This window comes from Curcuma longa, unplaced genomic scaffold (genome assembly GCF_044706935.1).
Source record: "Curcuma longa cultivar G26 ecotype Majalengka, Jawa Barat unplaced genomic scaffold, ITB_CL_G26_1.1 utg18532_np1212_1030455_RagTag, whole genome shotgun sequence".
NCBI lineage: Eukaryota > Viridiplantae > Streptophyta > Magnoliopsida > Zingiberales > Zingiberaceae > Curcuma > Curcuma longa.
In genome coordinates, this window is record NW_027435598.1 from 84,881 (window position 1) to 103,678 (window position 18,798).

At 38.8% G+C, this 18,798-nt stretch overlaps 4 protein-coding genes and 1 non-coding gene across 5 annotated transcripts; 1 reads left to right on the forward strand and 4 right to left on the reverse strand.

Moving 5' to 3' along the window:
* The first annotated feature begins 1,038 nt into the window (after nt 1-1,038).
* Nucleotides 1,039-3,826, forward strand: LOC141819747 (RING-H2 finger protein ATL13-like). Its single transcript, XM_074706991.1, has one exon. The coding sequence runs from the start codon at nt 1,709-1,711 to the stop codon at nt 2,984-2,986; it is 1,278 nt and encodes a 425-aa protein (XP_074563092.1). The 5' UTR covers nt 1,039-1,708; the 3' UTR covers nt 2,987-3,826.
* Nucleotides 3,827-6,516: 2,690 nt separating this feature from the next.
* On the reverse strand, nt 6,517-8,014 carry LOC141819746 (UDP-glucuronate 4-epimerase 1-like). Its single transcript, XM_074706990.1, has one exon. The coding sequence runs from the start codon at nt 7,924-7,926 to the stop codon at nt 6,613-6,615; it is 1,314 nt and encodes a 437-aa protein (XP_074563091.1). The 5' UTR covers nt 7,927-8,014; the 3' UTR covers nt 6,517-6,612.
* A 1,681-nt stretch (nt 8,015-9,695) lies between these two features.
* LOC141819813 (uncharacterized) lies at nt 9,696-13,296 on the reverse strand. Its single transcript, XM_074707066.1, has 6 exons — nt 13,026-13,296; nt 12,658-12,897; nt 10,976-11,087; nt 10,681-10,855; nt 10,222-10,462; nt 9,696-10,144 (listed from the first exon to the last, which is right to left on the reverse strand). The coding sequence occupies exons 1-6, from the start codon at nt 13,207-13,209 to the stop codon at nt 9,849-9,851; spliced, it is 1,248 nt and encodes a 415-aa protein (XP_074563167.1). The 5' UTR covers nt 13,210-13,296; the 3' UTR covers nt 9,696-9,848.
* A 226-nt stretch (nt 13,297-13,522) lies between these two features.
* On the reverse strand, nt 13,523-15,904 carry LOC141819779 (AP2-like ethylene-responsive transcription factor At1g16060). Its single transcript, XM_074707031.1, has 8 exons — nt 15,684-15,904; nt 15,504-15,586; nt 15,361-15,369; nt 15,185-15,273; nt 15,002-15,075; nt 14,876-14,926; nt 14,678-14,754; nt 13,523-14,279 (listed from the first exon to the last, which is right to left on the reverse strand). Exons 1-8 carry the CDS (start codon nt 15,827-15,829, stop codon nt 13,744-13,746), a joined length of 1,065 nt encoding a protein of 354 aa, XP_074563132.1. The 5' UTR covers nt 15,830-15,904; the 3' UTR covers nt 13,523-13,743.
* Nucleotides 15,905-18,628: 2,724 nt separating this feature from the next.
* Nucleotides 18,629-18,702, reverse strand: TRNAT-AGU (transfer RNA threonine (anticodon AGU)). The gene has a single exon. It is a non-coding gene; the product is annotated as a tRNA-Thr (tRNA).
* Between the last annotated feature and the right edge of the window lie 96 nt (nt 18,703-18,798).

The window sequence follows — 18,798 nt, forward strand, 5'->3', positions numbered from 1 at the left end:
AAAAATCCGAAAGAAGCAAAATAAAAATTTCTAAAAATTTCAAAGGCGCCATTCCAATTTGGTGGTTTACAAATACCCATCAAAGTTAGAATCGTTAATTTTGAATTGAGATTTTTTTTTCAAAATTTAAAATCAGTCTAAACAGCAACACAAATTTAAAATTTTCAAATTGATCAATTTATATTATAATCTAAATTTAAAATTTTTAATTTTTTTAAAATTTTTTTGACAACCTGAGAATGGACCCACCTTAACTCGCAACTTATTTTGAGTTGGATTAAGTTGAAAATTTTCTAATCCGCTAAATTGATGGTCGATTTGATCCGCACTATCATATAATCGGTTTTTAATGAATTGGTCCATTTAGTGAATGGTTTCATTTCTACCTAATTATGCTTTCAAAAAATTAAAATTTTCATTGCTACCACATAAATGTTCTGAATTTAGTGTATGGTTGCATAACTACTTATAAGGATTATGGTATGAATCAGATATGCATACCATCTGATGATGTTAGAGTTGTGGTATGAATCAGATATCATCTGATGATGTTAGAGTACTAACTGTGTTTTTACGTGTGTATCATGTTGTGATCATAATGTTCTATTTTGCTCTTTTCAAGACCCTCATCTTTATGTTTGCTTTTGTATTCTCTTTGTATATAATGTTTATTGGCATAATGATTGCTAAGAGACCAAAGACCATCTTTATTAATTTCACTAAAAGAGTGCGCAGAGTTGGTGTGAGAGGGATGAAGCAGAGGAAGATTGTGGAGATCAGTTTGGTGAGGTGGGAGATGTAGTAGGGAATACTTTACGTAGGTAGGGCGGTAGGGGAAGGAAAAGGATTCAAGGATGAAAGGGTTGATGGGGAGGTAGGAAGAGGAGAGGTAGAGTTTGCTTGGGTTGAAATGGAGGAGGCGGAGAGGAGCGGAGGGAGGTTGGGGAAAGGGAGTTGGGCGCGAAGTGGGCATAGTGTTGGAGGAAGCCATTGTCCAAGCAGATAGATTGAGGAAGGAGAAGAAGAGTCAATCGCATGGCGTGGAAAAAATGTACAGGAATTGACCGTGCCAATTCAGCGATTTACAAACACCCATCCAAGCAGAAAAAACAAATCTCAAGGCTCAATTCTTCATCTTAATTCTCCAACGCCAACTCCTGGCTCCAATCTCGCGACAACAATTAACTCTTCATCACTTCCCATGGAAGAAGAGAAAGACCGTCTCCAATCTCCCAGAGAACACAAGGACCAGTTGACCTACAAAAACAATGGTCCAAAAGGTCAGAACTCCTCGTAGTGGAGCTCACTCCATGACGAAGTCTGTGCGTGCGTGCGTGCGTGCGTGCGTGCAGGAGTTGAAATGCCAGCCAGGTACAATTACAAAACTGATTCTATTTTTCTGTCTTGTTGCATGGTGGAGGATCTTAATGATCTCCTCTGACTGCTGCAAAAAAGAAAAGGATTTCTTGGACGAAGTATTAACTTATGAGCATACCTCAGCAGTAGCTAATCACGTATCTTGTTGCCATTAGGTGCCAAAACTCATTAAACACATATTGTCTGTCTCCATCAGCTGTCAAACCCCCCCATTCATTAGTTTTCCGGTGCCCGATCCCATCTCCCATCCATTTGACCTTCCCGTCCTCTTCCCCTCCCTCTTAACTCTTCTTCCTCCACGCTCTTCTTCTTGCTCAAGAGTGCTAAAGCAATGAATGGATCAGTTCTTTCACCTCCTCTTCATTCAGCTCCTGTCGTTAACATCGAGAACAGGATCGACCACAGCCTCGTCCTCCTCATCGTCATCTTGGCCGTCATCTTCTTCGTCTCCGGCCTCTTCCACCTGCTGGTGAGGTGCTTCCTCATGAGACCCATTGCCCGGGAGCCGGAGGAGCACCTCGACGGCGTTACGGCCTTGCAGGATCAGCTCCGGCAGCTGTTCCGCCTCCATGACGCGGGAGTGGATCAGTCGTTCATCGATACGTTCCCAGTCTTCCGGTACCAGGCCATCGTGGGGCTCGAGGACCCCTTCGACTGCGCGGTTTGCCTCTGCGAGTTCGAGCCTGAGGACAAGCTCAGGCTGCTCCCCAAGTGCAGCCATGCCTTCCACCTCGAGTGCATAGACACATGGCTCTTGTCCCACTCCACCTGCCCTCTCTGCCGGAGCAGCCTCCTCGACGACTGCTGCTCCCCTCGAAGCCCCATGGTTCTTGTTCTTGAGTCAGCCAGTGAGACAGCTTCCGACATGAGAGAATCGGTGCGAGCTGACGAGGGTGATGATGATGATGATGATGAGCCCAGTGTCCCTGTGGAGGCTGCCGCAAAGGAACTGGTGGCTGTCACGGTGCCCGTGAAGCTCGGCAAGTTTAAGAGTGCCGAAGCAGCAGGTGAAGAAGCCACAAGCAGCACTGCTAATGTTAGTAATTCAAGTCAGAGGAGGTGCTTCTCAATGGGGTCTTATGAGTATGTGATGGAAGACGACAAAATGCTTCGAGTGCCCATTGAACCTCCGAAGAAGCCTTTTGTCAAGAAGTCAGGCCACCGAATCGCAATGTCCGAATGTGATTGCCATTCAAGAAGGGAGGGACTTCAAGGCCTCGATCGAGCCATAGCATCGCAAGACGGCAATGCTAGTGCCATTACTAGTGGCGGTTTACATTTGAAAGAGAGCTTCTCAGCTTCTAAGATTTGGCTTCAGGCCAAGGAGAAGAGGGACACTTCCAGGAGGGCGATATCTTTCCGGTTACCATTAAATTGGGCAATGAGCGATCGGTCGAAGCTCAAAGCCAACGCCAGCCCTGCTGCCACCACTGCTTCCGAGTTCAATGTCTCATCAAGGGGGAAGAGTTCAAGTGAGGTGGATTTGGATGTCGAAGTAGGAAGCTCACGCTACAGTATAGAATCTCAAGTCGAAGAGGTGCCTTCGTTCTCAAGAAGAACATTGCTTTGGCTAGTAGGAAGGCAGAACAGAGTGGGGAATCATCTCTGATATGGATGCTGTTGCTGTCTTAGCATTCATTCATTCATCCAAGGAGATGAACATGAAACACCTTCAAAATTTCCACCTTCATCGAAGTTCTTCAAGAGAGATGGATTTCATATCTCAGAGAAGGCTGAAATTGACAAATATGTATCAGGCAGTAAACGCATCTTCTTGTTATAAATAAAAATAGGTACTTTGTCTCAAATCCCTTCAGTTTTTTCCACCTAGTAGATCTCTAGGAATTGATTGCATGAGAAAAAAAAAATCATTAGAAAGGAGTAGCAAACCAAACTAAAAATCCTCAGAGAAGAAATCAGAAAAAATTGTACTGTTATATCAAAATGCAGCTCTCATTTACTTGAACAACCTTGCCAACCATTCAAAGAGCTTATGAAAAAGCAACTCGAAGAGTATTTGTGGTATAAATAAATTGGCATGGAATCAATGATGTGGATGGTGAATTCAAATTCAAATGCCTGGGCCAGTTTGCTTGTGATGTTTGTTCTTCTTTCACCATCATTCATCTCATTTGATGAGGTGGAAAAACATTTAAGAACCCGTCTGTTGCAGTTAATGCTATTGGCTTTGCAAGGCATTGATCTGTGGCTGTGATTGGATCCATTCATCAAGGAGAACTACTTTGAAAGCTATACATCACAAGAGATAAGTGTTGATGGAATGGTAGGTTAAGTGTAACACTCATGAGCAAACCTATATTCCAAACTCATCATTTACTTCCACTGGTTCAATTGTTTCAAAGAAAAATATAAAAGCTAAATTATGGGGAAAAGGTTAAGTGTCAAAATCAGCTGATTTAAGAAACGAGTCAATTCACCATTGCAGGATCAAAGAAGTAGCTGATCGTTCATAATTCCGATCAAATTGGATCAGCAAATGGACTAGATAACAGAAACTATATGATTCCTGCCGAAACTACACTGTGATTTACCAAAACCAAGGGATCTGATTGACTAGAGTTCAATTTTCCGAACTTTCTGAGTTCTGTACTCTCCAAAAATAGATTTATTCCAAATACAAGTAAATTAAACTGTGACTGAAATGAACCCAGCAGTTGTTAGCCAATCATTTCAATAGGATCTACCTCTAGTCTTATATAATAGTATCAATTCTTCAATTACAAGAAGCAATAACAAAAGGCACTCTATCACTAAATTAAAGGCAATCAGTAGGGAGAAAAACTATAATTTCCACTTCAATCTTGATCTTATATATTCTAGATTCTTAACTTAAGCTATTGCCATAGTGCCACATCCCCTACTACAGTTTCTTTTTCATTCAGCAAGTTTTTTTCTGTAATTTATGATTAATTAGTAGAATAAAGGTTACTGATAACCATGAGTGGCTGATTAGTTGAATTAGTAGCGACTGAAATATTTTGATATTTCCATTTGTTCATGTGGAATTTCTAGGAAGCAAAGGATGAAATCTTCCCAATCTTCCCAATTAATAGAAGAGAATGTTTGTTCAAAGGAGGCCCTTAATTAAGTGCTGCCTAGTGCCCACTCCCTAGAATCTCAAATCAAATTTGTGGACAAGTGTTCACCATTGAAGAGCTTCAATTTGGCAGCATGAAAAATTTATCTTTCTACCTGTTGCTAATTTCACACTTGTGACAACAATATAGGCTTCGAATGGCATTATATACAAACGGATATGAAAAATTGTAGTACCAGTCTCCCATTGAAAAAAATCTTGGCCTAGACTAATAAATATTGCTTGATGATAGCAGGTAACAATGAGATATCATGATACCACAATCAACACCAAGAAAGCATATGATGTCTTTATGGATTAATAACACATTAGCTCTAATCTATATGTGGTTTGACATTGCCTCCCTAGGATTAAAATTATCAATGATGAGATTAGGGATTAAGCTACCAAATATCCTTAAGCATTGCACTGCTAGAATTCAGAAAGATTCAATAGTTCGTTGTAAGGTTTTCTTGAATAAATATGAAAAGCACAGAAATTTTGGCGCAATAAGTTATATACAAAAACAATTCAAGCCGTTGAGAAAACAGAGATGAACACAGATCATGTGAACGCCCAGGTATAGGAAATTTACAGAGACGGTAAATTAAATTCAAAAGACAAAACTTTTGGCAAATTTTACAATAACAGAATTGAACAAAGCTCAATTAAACATTCATGGTAGAGATCATGCGCCATTGGAAGAAAAATGAAGATCAACTCTCATAAGCAATCAAAGAAAGCCCTAGAATCACTCGATCAAAAAATGAAGAAAGAAATGAGAAAATCACTATGCGCGATCAAAGGCAACCATCATCGAACTGGGATCACGAATCACAGACCGGATCAATAAAAATGGAGAGAAAGAGATAGAGAAGGAATCGATGGAGCTTCTTACGTCCGCCATTGAAAGATCCGCAAAGCGAGACAGAAACCAAGGATTCGAAACGAACGTGATCGGACCCTTCCTCCATTAAATTTGTTTTTAAAAAAAACATTAAAAAAACCCAATAATAGAATATTAATGAAAATTTAAATTTGGACACGAGAATTTAAAGACATATTATATAGCTAAAAAAAGAAACTGCGTCTTCCATCTTTCTTTTTTTTTATCTCTGTTTTTCGTAATTCATCTATTAAATCGGACAGAAAATTAATTTAACATTTTACCTATTATCTTTATTTATATCCGTTAAAAATGATAAATTCGGAGGATAATCCTCTTATCATTTTTATGATACTAAAAGAGAATAAAGACTAAAGAGACATTTTTTCCTTCTCTCAATAATAAGTTCAGTACTTCTAATAATTTTAAATTGAAAAATAAGAGTTTGCTCACGTTAAAGATGAAAATCATTACCGCTGTAATCATCTTTTGTATTAGTAAAAAAAATATTTAGGCAGTAATTCTTACTTCATCTACGGCTAGATGAAAATCAGGACTTTGCATCGGACGGTCAACATGTAAGCGGGGCCCGCAAAGGTCGAGGATGCCTCTTCGACATATTTGGTCCTTCCCAGCTCAGCAAGTCACGAGTCTAACGAAACTTCTCGTTTCAGAGAGAAAAAATTGGGGGAAAAAAATTACTTTTTTTGTCGTTCTTGAATTTTACAGCTGGACGTACCGCGTCGATGAGCTGTATGGGACGAGCGGCGACAGGCCGTCTAGGCCGTTCGATCTGAAAAGGATAGCAAAGAGGGACATCAGAGCCGTCCAATTAACAAAACCGAGGATGGGAATAAATCGAGGTGGGCCCGGCCATACAGCCTGGCAGCTCATCCCCCGACACGCGCATCATCGCATTCGCAGCTTACACCCGGGACTTTCTTCTGATTGACCGGTGGGCCCCGCGAGTGTCAGCAACTCAGCGAGCGGCTATACGTCGGCGTCGTTCGGAATGGGTAGCGTAATCAATAGATAAAACCAACCAGTACAGGGATGATATTTACCAGAATGGCACTGATACCAGATCTGCTCCGTCGCCGGAGACGGTCGCCGGCGGAGCGCCGATCAAAGATTAATTAACAGAGTGGAAGCAGAATTAACAGTTTCCGTCAAAGAATCCAGTATGGTTTTTAGAAGCTAAACTTCAATGTAAGACGATCGGAAAAAAAGGAAGAAGAAAGAAAAGGGATCTTTACAAACTTTTGGACGATTTGGCGCTGATTCTTGGGTTGTAGCCGTAGTAAGAGAGATACCACTTGACGAACTTCTTGAGGCCGGCTTCCAGGTTGGTCGTCGGGTTGTAGCCTAGCTCGGCGCGAGCGTAGCTGATGTTGGCATGGGTGAAGGGGACGTCGCCGTTGCCGGGCATCTCCACCTCGTGGATCTTGGCCTTCACCTTGAGGTTCTGCTCCAGGATGCGGACGAGAGCCGGCACGGTGACCGGCGAGGTGTTGCCAAGGTTGAAGATGCGGTACTGGGCGGGACCCTGCTTCCGGCCGCCGCTGCCGGTGCTCTTTGCCGCGGTGTCGAGAGAGGCGACGCAACCCTTCACGATGTCGTCGATGTAGGTGAAGTCGCGGGCTAAGTCGACTCCGTTCTTGCCGCGGTAGACGGTAATGGGCTTGCCATGGAGGATGTTGCGGGTGAAGGAGAAATAGGCCATGTCAGGGCGGCCCCAGGGCCCGTAGACGGTGAAGAAGCGGAGCCCGGTAATGGAGAGGCCGTAGATGTGGTTGTAGGTGTGGGTGATCTCCTCGCCGGCCTTCTTGGTGGCCGCGTAAAGCGAAGCCGGACTGTCCGTGCGGTCCAACTCTGAGAACGGCACCTTCTCGTTGAGGCCGTACACCGATGAGGACGACGCCCACACGATCGACGGCTGGGGGTCGGCGGACTTGCAGGCCTCGAGCAGAGTGACGAGGCCAGCGATGTTGCTATGCACGTACGACGCCGGGTTCTCGATGGCGTAGCGCACGCCAGCTTGGGCGGCAAGGTGCATCACGTGGGAGAAGGGCACTGCGTCGAAGAGCTTGGCGAGGAGGCGCGCGTCGTTGATGTCGCCCTCCACCACAAACACGCCGTGCGAGGCCAGCACCGCCTTGCGCGCCTTCTTCAGCGACGGGTCGTAGTAGTTGTTGAAGTTATCCAGCCCGACGACGCCATCGCCGCGTTTCCGGAGGGCCAGCGACACGTGCGTGCCGACGAATCCAGCGGCGCCGGTGAGGAGGACGGACTTGCCGCCCGGGCGGCGGGGGGTCGCCGACGCCCTGACCTGCTTCTCCCACTGCATCCCGCCCCAGGACGACGGCAAATACCGGGACGACGAATCGACGAAGCTCTGGAGGCTGAGATACGACGCCGTGAGCGCGATCAAGAAGAGCGCCCACACGAACATTGTGCCTGTCGAAGCGAAGCACCGGTGGAACTGCCGGTTGATGGTGAGCGCCCGATCGATCTTGACCTTCCCCGGCGTCGCCGGAAACAGATCGTCTTCCTTCAATTTCATCATCTTTTCCTTTTGCTTATTTCTTCCGCAGGATAGCGATCGCACCTCAGGTGTTCGACGAAACGTCCAGCTGCACCTGCTAACTTAGGCAGGGTCTATGGCGATTGTATAAATAGCAGATCGGGAAAAAGGAAGGAAACCTGGAGAAACCGCGTGAACGCGGTCGTCGAACAGGTACGCCCAAATAAAAAACTACTATTTCTTTTTTTTCTTCTTTTACTGCATAATTAAATGAAAATTAACTAAAATAATAATAGAATAAAAGGTAAATAAATAAAAGCTTCCGGAACTCTATTTTTAATAAAAATAGAAATGACCTTTAATTCGGTGCCGAAGAGTCGGGCCCACCATCCGACCTGTGAGACTCGCTTGGAATGACCCATGCAGGCACCTATGTCCAGTGCGGGCTCACTGGACGGGTCCACAGTCCACGTGGGAGCGGACGACCGGGATAGTCTGTCGCGGCGGAGGCGGGGAACCGGTGGGGCGCCCCGGTTTCGATGGTATGCAAACCAGTGCCCGGATTTATTTATTTATTTACTTACTCGGCGCTTCGCTGTCAACTTCCCGTATGCTAGCTGCCCCGGTGATCTCTTCTGGGCAGCATTTATCATTAAGTTTATAAAATTGTAAGGTCATTATTGTAAAATTACAATATGAAAACAATAATGAGAAAGAAATAAATAAATAATCTGGCGTGTGGGAAACAGTGTGCTTTAAAGTGAGGAAGGCAAATAAAAATTAGAACTAGATTTTATTGGTGGGCAAAAATTCCTCTTTGATTTGTTAAACGGGGCAGCGTCTTGGCCACTTGATTCGTGAATTTAATGGAGGTGGATGAGTATCAATTTCATAAACTGATTATGGGATTACAATATGAAAAATTTAGTGGAATTTAATTGGATGAGTGTATTATGTATTTTGGTCACATCATATGGTCTATAATTCAAGAATGGTGCATGCGTCCAAAGTAAGTTTTTTAGTGAAACTGTGAAAGTCCTTTTATTTTTATCATATGATAGGAGTGCATTTTGTATGATAAAAAACATAAATATATTAATTTTATGGATTTAATATAATGTGCAAGATAAAAAAAATATAAAATGCCATACCATGCATTGATTTAAGTCATACCTAGATCAATTTAGTATTCATGTCTGTACCAATTTTATATGCTTTTATATAATGTTTAAAATAATAAGCTTGAAGATTAACTTTTTAGTGTGCATAAATTGCGTTTGAGATTTACTCAGCAGGCAAGTTAGAAGAAAGGTCATCTATTTTAAGGATTAATCAAACATCTGAATTGCCAAAAAATAATGCTAAAAGTATACTAAAAGGCATAGATATTTACCAATCATTGTGCACCTATTTAGTAAACTCATATGCAAGCAACACTTGAACTGAAATGTCTCTATTTATCTGAGAAATTGAAGTATCTTAATGGCAATACACCTCTTCATATCCATGGTGATTGAAAAGCATGAAACGAGTTCTAATAATATGTTCATTTCATCTCAAAATGACTTTCTAATTTATAGATTTGTGTAATTTTCAAAATATCTTTCAAAGTTTATCAACTTAAAATGCTTTCTAAGATTGAACCGACCTCAATAGACCTCCAAAGTTTGTTGTATAAAGGTCTTATAGCTAAGACTAAAATATATATTTTACTCTTCTTAATTATTAGAGGGGTATTTTAACAATAAAATGGAAACCATATTAAACAAAGCTAATAAATATTAGGAGTATTTTGACTAAATTTACTGTAGTTGTCTTCAAGCCTGTCTGTAGATTGCATTAACAGGTACATCGTAGTCAGATCATTTACAACCCAAAATACTAATCACGCCCGTAATTTCAAGCAAATTTATACATGAGCATAGTCAAATGCATAGCAAAGCTATGTTGCCCATCCAGTGAAATCAGAACTCTCTGTCTGGGAATATGATCGGGGCAACGAGGGACCAGATGAAGAGAGCTGCTGTTGCCCATCCAGTGACAATCCTAACCCACACAGATGGCCACCCGACATCGATGAGCTTTCCGCTTTCACCGACCGAGGTGGACCAGCCAGTCAGGAGCATGGCTGAGTACATGCTTGCGAGAGAGAATATGAGGTGGAAGAAGGTATACGAGTAGGAAACTGGCTTTGCCTCATCCTTCTTCTCATCTTTCTGTTCCTCCACCTTGTCAAACGGGAGCAACGGTTTATCGGATCCTATGATATAGTTATCATCAGAAACAATATCCAATGGCAAAAACCAATGTACTTAGCAAATAGCAACTAGAACTGACCAGCACGTGGAGAACTTGGGGACGATACAAAGGTTGTTGAGGAGCCAGCACGAACGGCAGAGTAAACGACCGATAGCACAGTGGTGAGCAAGCCCAGAGTGAGACTTCCAGTGGAAATGGCTTTTGAATGGTTGTGAGGGCCATTGCACTCATAATCCCTCGGTTCACTTGAAAGCCCGCTGTAGCAGAGGTAAGTGCAGTAAAGAGAAATAACTGACGCTGGCAGTAAGCTTCCATTTACCTGTGTGTAATTTGTCAGTATACGAAGAATGAGAAATTCTTTTAGAGATTTAATACCTCTTAACACTTAAATGATTTCCATCTTTCATGTTTATTCATCGTGAGAAAATCTAGGTATAGTAGACAAACTCACATTACCATAGATTCACAAGTAATCTCTAAAACAACATGATTTGCTTAATCAATGAAGGTATTTGGTAAAGATATGTAGTATCAAACCTTTGGGTGCAATGCCACTGTAGCGAACACAAACACAAGAATCAACATAAGCACAATGAAAAAGGTATTGAGTCCACAGTCATGTCCCGACGGAGTGAACCAGTGAAAGAGCAGCCCCGTAAACGAGAATGTTGCAATGTAGCAAACCAGAGAGACAATTAACAAAGCCATGTACCTACAATGAAAGGATAGAGTAGAAACCTCCATTTGTTATAAACACGTGGTTCATGAATTGAAAGCGCCAAATAGTATGTAAAAGGGAAGAACTAGAACTGTAAAAGATATATACACACACCAGAATTGCTCGTCCTTCGAAACCCAATTTTCATTCCATGCGTGTACAAAGTCCAGTAAGAGAATAACTTGAACAAGAAGAAATAATCCAGAACCAAACTTTGATATTGACTCTGCATCACAATATATCATAAGTACCAAAGCCACATTTATATATAAACGTAGTAAGAGGTTGGCAATGTGATCCTTTGTAACATGCCTAAAGAATGTATTAAATAGCGGTTCATGAAACCACATATTCACAAAACACACTTGTGGATTCCTCATAATGCATTCAATTCTAAGTATAAAAATGATAAATGATCAGATTTCTAGCTAACGAATATGAGAACAAGGCAAATAAAACATTAAAATAAAGGCACTAGGTTGATCCAGATTGATGTAAGATTTAGGTATAGATGCCTTAGGAGTGAATGAGCACTGTCCATTAAGGAGCTCCAAACTCTATCTACCTCAACAGCAACAAAAGTCATTAACTACAAGTTGATTTAGCTGAAGAGAGCGTACAGGATGGCAAAATTTACAAGGAACACAGTGATGGTCAAGCTAATGATGATAATTTCACCAATTAAATCTTCTCCTAAAGATACAAACAATTTCCCTCATCAACTATTGAAGATCTTTACCTAGGCATATGTTTGCTTATTTATAAATAATAGGAACTTAATTCATATTTATATTTGTTTGTAATCAATTTTATAGTAAGACAAAATATGCACACTAATTAAGGAAGAGAAAAACCAAAGAAAGTTTAGTTAGCAACAATAAAACATGCAAAAATTCATTTAAATATACATGGTGATACAATAGGAGATCAAGCCCAATGATGTAGAAGGATCCATAAAATCCATCCCACTTAGTGGGATAAAGGCTTGATTGTTGTTGTTGTATACCCAATTTTTAGCAACTATTGCACACTTAATTTTATGTAGATATTTGATTGCATTATCTGATACAGATCGTATATATGGTACACAATTACATGCTTTTAAAACCATGTATGAAAGAACTAGATTAAAAAATGTAAACAGGAAACACAATTAACAAAGGGATATTAAGCACTGAACCAAAACCAAAATTAAAGTTACAGATGAAATACCTATGCTAATATAGATTTCTAAATGACGAGATAAGAAACAAGCAGGAAACTTAAGGATTAATAGCATAATAAGTATATGCTAAATATCTAATTGGGAGTTGTACTATGATTGTGTTGCTAACAAAAGAATAGAAACAGCAACGGAAAGAACTTAAATGAGGACCATATTAAACTACTACCACTTCGATCCATATCCCCTCATCAGTCACAACTACATCTTCACTTAGTGCAGAGAACATCAATTTATATCCAATTTTGTACCTCAACACGTTCTATTATTTGCAAAAACAATTTTCAGCCAATCTACATGTCAAATTTGGATTCCTGTAGACCGAAAAAAAATGAGATGCATAACATTGGCTACTCAGTTAAAGTCACTTTGCAACTTTTTTGTCCGATTTAAATGGCAAAATGAACCATGCCATAATCTTCAGCTCTAATTCAATGTACCCTCTTTTATGAAGAACCAAAGTTCTTAAAGTTCAAACAGTGGAGAACAAATAGTCTGCAGTGAAAAAGCTTCTTCCTTATTTTATTTGAATCAAAGAAAAATAATTTATCTGCCTAAAACTGCAAATCCTCACCATAAAAGCTGACGATGCCATTGGGGACGAAGAACATGAGAAAGACCACAATACACCAGCAAACAATCTTCGCCATCCAACCACCATGGTGCAGCCGGTCACGCGGATCCTTCTGATTCTTGATACCAATCATAAGAACAGCTAGAATCGTGAAGAACAAGAAATTTCCCAAGCTAACACGAAGAACAGCGTCGGTCTCGAACCACTCCCTATCGGGCGTCTTGTGGAAGTGATTAATCCCTACAAAACCGCACCAAGAGTAGGAATTTTTTTTCCCCAATCGCATCAGAAAAAGGGCAAAATTTTGAATGATTAACCAAAATTGGACCATAATATGGACAAATCCTCAGAGATGGCAAATTGCTTACAAGGGATAGACTCCAAGAGCGGAGCGGCTACCTCGCGGAGGATCCACGAGCTGACGAGAGATAGCGCGAAGAGGCCGCAGTAGGCGATGCGCGCGGAGCGGCGGCTGATGCTACCGGCGACCGAGCGGCACGCATCGCAGGCGCAGGCCGCGCAACAAGAGGCAAGGCAAGAGGCTGCCCACATCACTTCACCGTCGAATTCGTCTTCTTCTTCTTCTTCTTCTTCTTCTTCCTCCTCCTCGAATTCAAATGGAGAGAAGCCCTAATTACGAGAATCGAAACCCGAAAGGACGGAAAAAGCCGCGTGGAAGATGTCTTCTTTCCTTCTTCTAGTCAACGGCAACAACTTTTTCGAATTAGCCCTCTTAACGTTTTTATTTTTCCTATAAATTTCATTTGAACGGGTTTGTCTTATAAATTAGCCCTCCTATTTTTCAAAATTTTCTTAAAGTTTTCACTTGATATCAGTCAAAGTAGACGCACTGCTGATCAAAATAGACCATATCACAAAACAACACTTTTTTATTAATACTTGAAGAATCTCTATCGACATTAACCAGCAACAAAATGAATCAATGTTTAGCACAAATGTTGTGTTCGACTAACTTAATTATCATCAACTAATCCTGTTCCCAAAATTAAGAAAAAGAGATGATCAATCATATATTTGAGCTCACATGCAAATTGAAGTAGTGTTTGCATGCATGCCTACTGCTCATCAGAGCTGGATGTCCTCTTCAATCAGTACCGGAGAAGACACAAAGTTACTGAAATCCCCAAATATGGAGAAGTCATCTTCGTCCTCGATGAAGCTTCTGCCATTTAGGCTATCGAAGTAGGTCTGGATGTAATCTGGAAAGTTATTACACTGGATTAGTGATTTGTTGTCTTCACAAGAATTTGGTGTCATTGGCGATGATGAGAAGGAGGATGAGGTGGTGGTGGTGGTTTCTGCTGAAGCCGTCTGCAGCATCTCCTTGAATTTCGACGACTGCAGCAGCAGACCGAGTGCAGATGCCGTGGCGACTCCTCCTCTGCTTCCTGTTGGTTCATTCGAGTTGGGAGCTCGGAGCAAGTCGTGGGATGACGTCTGCAGGATGCCGGCCGTAATCGGGTCGGCGTCGGTCGATGCCTCGGAGTTTGTTGGCCGGAGCCACTTCACGTACCGACTGAGGTCGAAGTTGGTGACGGCGTTTAGGCCCCGGTACTCGATCGCCGCTATGTCGTAGGCAGTCGCTGCCTCCTCTTGCGTTGCTGCACTCAAATACGTTTAAATTTTAAATCCACTAATATATAAATATATATATATAATTTTAAAACCAACAAGATTTTTAAATTGAGATATAATTTTATGTTTGAATCTGTAATCAAAAGCGACACGAATTGGTTGAGTAGATTGGTTCATCAGGACTTTTTTTTAAAAAAATTATATTAATTGTAATTCTTGATTAATTAGTCAAGTTGATTAGTCCAAATTGAGTTTTAAGACGTTGACAAATAGAGTGATTTGCCAGGGTAGGCGACCTACTAAAGCCACTTGGCATCACCATGAGCCTTACCAAATGTTATAAATAAAATGTTTTTCATTCAATCTATATATGCTTTAAACTAAATCCTCAATATTTATTTATTTTAAATAATATTATTCTTACCATACGTTCCAAGGTAGAGATATTTGTTGCCAAAAACTCGACCAATTCGAGCTTCCCATCGCCCATTATGATGATGCCTAAATATTTTTAAAAAATTAATAATTAAAAAAGTAGATCAACAACATAAATTTTGCATCTAATTAGTGCGATATATAAAAAATAATAAATAAAAAAACAATTTCCCACGTTAAATAATACCTAGCGACTCCTCTGTATTTCGATACTCCTCTTGAAAACCCACTGCTTTTTCTGCATAACTTTCAATATTAAATTAATTTAAATATAACAAATATATATTTATAAATAAAAATAAAATAAAAAGACCTTCTTAGCGATCCAATATATTCTTCCTTGGACTGGCTCTCCATTTCCTTGAGCTCTTCTTCATATGTCGATATCTTTAAATAAAATAATGATAATTCTTACATAATTAATTATCGAAAATATAAAATGAAGGGAAAAATGGATCTTAAAATAAAAAATGAAATGTGTGAAATAAAAAATTACAGGAAAATTAAGGATAGTCTCATGGCCCCAATACTTCAATGCTGCTAAATCATATGCATGAGCTGCTGCCTCTTCATCATCATAAGCCCCTGCATTGATGATCAGATTTTTTTTTAATTTTTAATATTATTTATTTAAGTATCAAATTAATGGTATAATTAAAATATTTTCCTCACCGAGATAAACTGCGAGCATCAAAATTCAATACCCACACCAAAGAATATATACATCAACACATGCAGAACAAATTAGCTTTCATTAATTAAACAGACAAAAACTTAATGAAGATTAATTCGATGATTAATGAAGATTAAACCACCTTGCTTCCCTTTCTTGTTTTGCGACTCATTCCAGCAATTTTTGTCCCACAGATGCGCCTCGTATCGTCCTGTCCAACGATGCCTATAAATTTGAACAAATAAATTAATTAGAGAAAAAAGGAGCGAAAAAATTAATTAAGCTCAAAAAACATGATTAATTCATTAATTAATTAATTAACCTGGTCACGCCGCGGTAGATGGAGCTGCGCTGAGAAGGAGATTCTCTTGGGCCGCTCTTCCTTGTTCTCTTCGGCTTGGCGGTGCCGTCGCCGCTGCCGCCGTTGTCGTCCTTGACGATGTTGCTGATCCTTTGCCTCTTGCCCATTGTTATGTATTTTTGCGAAGACGAGGAAGAGGAAGAGGAAGATGAGAATTGAGAGAGGAGAAGGATGGAAGAGGGGGGTTTTAATGGGGAAGGAGGATGTGAGCTGAGTTATTAGGAAGCCGGCTTGGGAATTTTGGAAGGTACGTGAGTGTGTGTTTAGATATTGGCCGTCCATTGTCTTTACTTGGAGCAATATTATTGGAGGTGTCAAAGTGTGTGCGCCTGAGTCCACTATGTTCGCGCCGCTTCCGTCGGCTTGTTTATTTGTTATGCCGACTCGGACTCGTGCTTGAGTTGGGTCCGACCCGATTGGTTCTAAATATTTAATAAATAATAGGATTTTTTTTAAAGAAATATCTATAATTAATTTTATTTTAGGTAAGAATCAAATGAGTGCCTCCAATTATAATATATTTTTAAAAAAAGTTAACATAATTTTATTTTTTTTTAAACTCTAAAATACTTTTTATTTTAATAGTCTTGTAATGAATATATTCTTTTTATATCAAAATTATAAAAATTTCTATTTAAATATTCTTTATTAGATCAGTTAAAATTATTCAAACTTAATAAAATTCACTTCTACTTTAATCTCATATGATACTCCATAATAATATGTGATAATCAAGACACATAGTATTGGGTCCATAAGAAAAGAGGAAGTTAGGCTAGATATATATGAGTTTAATTCAAAGGTGTTCGGGGATCGGATTTAGAATATGAAGATGTTCGGGAATTCGATTCAGCTGAACCCAAAGAAGTTTAGGAGTTCGATTAGAATTCGAAGGGGATCGGATTTAGAATATGAAGATGTTAGGGAATTGTATTCAGAATTTGAAAATGTTTAAAAATCAAAAATTAAATTGAAAGATGCTCGGAGAGCGCTAAAGAAGTAGACTCAGAGCCCAATATAATACTTTAATTAGAAGGAGGAGGATATGTAATTTAATTTGATTCAGTACCAATAAAAGTAATTAATCATGATCGGCGACCATTATGATGGTAGAATATTAATATCACAATAGGTGCCATTATAAAAAATGATTATTTAAAGAGATAATGTTAATTCTCACACGATCAAATTTTTTTTTAATTTTCTATTCTCTATCTCTTAAAATCTCATTGAAGCATCGAAAGGGCTTAGTTGAAATAAGATCGGTATCCTTTGATTATGTGTTGACCTTGGCGAATCATTTAACTCAAATATTAAAAATGCAAGGAGTGTTCCATCGAAATCCAAGAAGTGCTCCAGAAGCAAACTCTGAGTCAAATAATATTCTAGAAGGAGTGTAGGTTTGATTTAGTTTTACAGCAATGAAAGTGATTCATAATCTCATTGTATGTGGAGATCTTGGATGACCATTGCTAAACGAAAAGATAATAATCGTGATCGACGACCATCGAAATGGGAGAATATTAATATCAGAATGAGTGTCATAGCAAAAAGAAGACTATAAAAGAAAGGTAATGTTTAAGAGAGAGGTTATTTCAATTCTCACAAGAACATCTCTTTTATTTCACTGTTTTCTATTCTCCATCTCTTGAAATCTCATTTAAGTATCAGACAGACTTGATCGGAACAAAATTGACACCCTCTAATAAATACGTATTGATCTTAGGTAGAAATCATTTGACTCATATATCGAGAATACAAGGAGCACTAAGTCATTAATATATATGTTTTAAGGTAAAATAGTCACCCATTTAATTCTTTAGCAAAATATCCAAAACAAATTCATGAGCAATTGAGTTCTGCCCAAGTTGGTGCAACCAATATGTACAAGCCTTCAATAACAAATAAATAAATAATGATAAAATTATTTTTAAAAATTCAATAAAATAAAAGGCTTTATATAATTAGTTCACCAACCTGATAACTCCACAGTTGGTTTTGAATGCCTTGTGACGTATTTGAAGTGTTTTAACTATATATTTTAAAGAACAATAATTTATTGTATAATAGATGGATATATAATATTATGCAAAAATATATATTATTTTGTTTTCTTGAGAAACCAATGAAGAAAATATAATTTATGTTTCTTGACACATTCAAACCGTTAATTAACAATTTAAACCTCTTTTTAATAGAAAGATGTAATTTATTTTGGTATTTTTTCCTTTAACGTGAGTGTCTAAGTTAGCATGTGAATCCAAAGAACAAATAGCAACATGTGAACATGTAATGGGAGAAAAAACAACAATGCCGACTCTTTTAATGTGACAAAATGTACTTGATTAATCTTGAGTATGACATAGCTTGATCAGGGTTTGAACTTGATCAAGAATTGAGTGTGACAAAATTAAGGATGGATAAAATGAAAAATAAATCATTAATTTTTATTAAAATAAACGTCAATATCTATATCTATGTGTGATATAATGATAAAACACTCAAAGAAATAATAAAATAATTAAAATTTTAAATGAGATAGGTATAAATTGTACTTTAAATTTACTTGGTAGATTATTAAAATAGAAATTAATGATTTTTTAGTTTAAAAATATCATTTGCTTTAAAAAAAATACAACGCCAACACCTATTTGATTTTTTCTGTACTTATTAAAGAACATTTTCCTAAGTTTTTTTATAAAACAAAATAATTGCTGACATAGATTACATATTATTGTAATAAGTTGCCTAAAATGACAAAAAAAAACCATTAATCTTTACTGAAATGAGAGTTATACTCACCCAAAAAAAAAGGGAAAAGAATCCAATTTTTATGAGCAAACTAACTTAAACGCAAATAACTATAAAAATGTTATTTAATTATTGTTTAATATAATTAAATTAATTGCTTTCATTGAGATTTGAACTCAAGACCTCCCGCTTACTAAACGGGTGCTCTAACCAACTGAGCTATGAAAGCTGTTGAAACTTACAATAGAATATAACCTTTAATTATATGTAACAACGACAAGTCATGTCCGTGCGGAATTACCAAATTTGGTCTCCCTATTTCGAA